Raw genomic sequence first — 3,410 nt, forward strand, 5'->3', positions numbered from 1 at the left:
GTCCTTCATCCCAGAAATGTCTTCTTTCTATTTTGATGCAGCATTTGTGAGTTGTGAATCGTGAGTTTGTTAGTGTCCTGCCGGGACTCTGTCATTCCAGAAACAGACATATTTTCATATTTAACAAAACATCACAGCAGAAAAAAACCACACCACACAAACACACTGAAGTTTTACAACACATGGGGAACAGTTAAACCTTCCAATAACTCATACATTATAGACTGAGGTTAGTTTAATTTGCCAGTTGGATCATTTGTGCATCCAACTTTCTCCTCAGAGAAAGATTCACCTGTTTTTAATATGTTCCTGACTAACAAGCAAGAGCTGTAAAACCCCCTCAGTGCTTGGACTGAACAACTGAACTAAATGTTTCATCTCGACTTTCAACATAATACATGCATTCTAAAATGTGTGTGTATATATATGCAAGACTCTTAATCTATTCTTTTGCATATTAATTTTCTTTTAAAGATGAAGAAGAATACGAAGTTATAAAAAGTCATTGGTTGTGTTTGCAGCTTTAGTCTCATGCAGCCCTGCAGCAGTGACCGCGGGGACAATGTGTTCAAACTCTCAGGAGCTCTCAGCACCCTCCGCAGGCTGGCTGTGTGATTGGCTGAGCACTGACCATGATGTCATCACTGCACGTTATAAGGGCTCTGACAAATAGCCTGGGAGACACATTAGAGGAAACACTGCTCAAGCAAGGCACTGAGTGAGTGAGGCACACGGAGATTAGGAAAAACAGAGAGTAGAAAGACGGACATGTGACACTGAATACTTTACAAGAACTACCTGAACTGTCATATTTCTATTTCATATGGGAGGTAGGAAACAACTACCTGTGGAGGTTTGTACTTTTATTTTTGGTTTGCTTGTTTGACATGTTTTTTTTTTTTTTGTTTTTAAAGCTGTGCTTGTTGAAGCCTTTTGATGTGTTGGTGTTGTAATTTGTGTTCTCATTTTCTTTTCAATCAGACAGATGAGTGCAAATTTGTTAGTGATAGTTTTATATTCACATACAAGTTCTATGGACAATGTTAGTTTTCTTTCCTCTGCTTTTATCAGGCCATTTTTAGATTTAGATTGTTTTTATCTTAAATCTTCACCTCCATGTGTGTGTGTGTGTATGTGTGTGTGTGTGTGTGTGTGTGTGTGTGTGTGTGTGTGTGTGCGCGCATGTTATCCTCATATAGTCTCTTCAGATGGGAAGCACGACCCCCCCAGTGTACCTCAATGCGAGTGCGGAGATGAATAACTCGTCATCAGACCCAGCTACACATGAGGAGGGTTTCAGTGACTCCACAATGATCCTGCTCGGCATGATCATGTCCTTACTCGTCCTGTGCATTGTCTTTGGAAACATCCTGGTCATTACAGCAATTGCCCGCTTCCAGCGTCTCCAAAATGTCACCAACTGTTTCATTACATCCCTAGCCTGTGCTGACCTGGTCATGGGTCTCATTGTGGTTCCTTTCGGTGCCTGTTACATCATCTTTAAGACCTGGCATTTTGGTAGTTTCTGGTGTGAGTTCTGGACTGCAACTGATGTGCTCTGTGTGACTGCAAGCATCGAGACCCTGTGTGTCATAGCTATAGACCGTTATTTAGCCATCACCTCTCCCTTCCGCTACCAGTCCATGCTCACCAAGTGCAAGGCTCGCATTGTGGTTGTGCTGGTGTGGGTGATTGCAGCTTTGATATCGTTCCTGCCCATCCACATGAAGTGGTGGATATCAGATGATAAGGTGGCTAGGGACTGTATTAAGGACAGTAATTGCTGTGAGTTCTACACCAACATGGCTTACGCCATCACGTCCTCTATCATTTCCTTCTACATCCCTTTAGTCATCATGGTTTTTGTCTACAGCCGTGTTTTCCAGGAGGCCAAGCGCCAGCTGAAGAAGATTGACCAAAGTGTGGGACGTTTTCATAACAGCGACAACAGCGCTCTCAAATCTCTGGAGGCCAATAACGGGCGCGCCCAAAAGAAAGCTAAGTTTTGCCTTCGTGAACACAAAGCCCTAAAGACCCTGGGCATCATCATGGGGATCTTCACTCTGTGCTGGCTGCCCTTCTTTCTGCTCAACGTTGTGGTGGCCATATGGAAGGTGGAGGACATTGAAATCACCTTCAGGATACTCAACTGGATAGGTTACGCAAACTCTGCTTTCAACCCGCTCATTTACTGCCGGAGTCCTGAGTTCAGGTATGCCTTCAAGGAAATCCTCTGCATGAAGAGGAACCGCCTCAGCAATGCGGGGCCAGTGAATGGATACGTCTACAGCAGGCACAGCTGGCAAAGCGAGCAGCAAGGGAGGAGTAAGGGCAGCTCAGAAGACAGTGACGCCAATGAAGGGTGTCTGGGCAAAGGAGCGGGGGTCTGCAGTGTTGTAGACAGAGCAATGGACCCTAACGGGAATTGCAACAAAAGTCTAACGACTGTCCTTTAAGCTTGGAGTCCTGAGACATCTGTCAACAGGGTGGTCCATACATGTTTACACTGCTCTCATAAACTTTTTTCCAATTGACTAATGAAGGTAAGGCTAGTCGAAATGACCGGCAGAGTACCTGGAGACTGCTTTAAAGATAAGGTCATAATCATGTCAACGGAGGAAAGTGCGTTTTTCCTCTAAAAATACAGTGAATAGATACTGTAGATAGATCACTTTTCCATTTGTTACATTTAGCATATTGATTTACATCTACCTCATCACATCTTTAAGATTTCTTAACTATCAAAACTATTTCACACAACTCACTGCCCATAGAACTTGCACTATTGGGCAGCGTCTCAGATGTTTATTTTCTTGACTAAATGGTTTGTGGATTTTATATTTGCTAATTATCTGGCTCCAGTTGAATTTTATTTTATTTTTTTTTTTTTTATCTCGGATTTCCTGGCAAAAGACCCCACAATTTACTGCCATAAAATGTTTTTGAAAATCAAAGTAGATGTGGTTGTAAAGTCCATTTGAACATGTCAATTTGGCATGGATAGTAATTAACTTATTTCCATCAGAAAATGGATGAGAAGTATTGAAGGATCAAATGTAATGTCTCTTTGGTGCTTTTTTTTTTTTGAAGAAATACATTCCAGCTCAACCAAAATTATAATTTGGCTTCATTTAGTTTTTCTATTTTTTATTTTTATTTTTTTTATGTATTGTCTTAGCGTGAAAGATGATCAACAACAGGTGTGGCAGAACCTGTCTCTCTCTCTCTCTCTCTCTCTCTCTCTCTCTCTCTCTCCCCCCACTGCTCAGCAATGTTGTGAGGCCCTGCTCCCGGCTCTAGTGTTTTACAGCCTGTTGCATGAGAGTTTCTGTTGCCAGGAGATAGCACCAGAGATATGAATGTTCCCAGTTATCTGCATCGCAATGCTGCAAGCTGAGAAACTGCAGGGG

The 3,410-nt window shown here is 42.4% G+C and overlaps 1 protein-coding gene across 1 annotated transcript; it reads left to right on the forward strand.

Annotated features, from left to right (window-relative positions):
• The first annotated feature begins 702 nt into the window (after positions 1 to 702).
• On the forward strand, positions 703 to 3,041 carry LOC111226709 (beta-2 adrenergic receptor-like). The gene is made up of 2 exons (XM_022751997.1): positions 703 to 853; positions 1,200 to 3,041. The coding sequence occupies exons 1-2, from the start codon at positions 824 to 826 to the stop codon at positions 2,454 to 2,456; spliced, it is 1,287 nt and encodes a 428-aa protein (XP_022607718.1). The 5' UTR covers positions 703 to 823; the 3' UTR covers positions 2,457 to 3,041.
• Positions 3,042 to 3,410: the final 369 nt, after the last annotated feature.

This window comes from Seriola dumerili, unplaced genomic scaffold, assembly GCF_002260705.1.
Source record: "Seriola dumerili isolate Sdu_G_001 unplaced genomic scaffold, Sdu_1.0 BDQW01000161.1, whole genome shotgun sequence".
Classification (NCBI taxonomy): domain Eukaryota; kingdom Metazoa; phylum Chordata; class Actinopteri; order Carangiformes; family Carangidae; genus Seriola; species Seriola dumerili.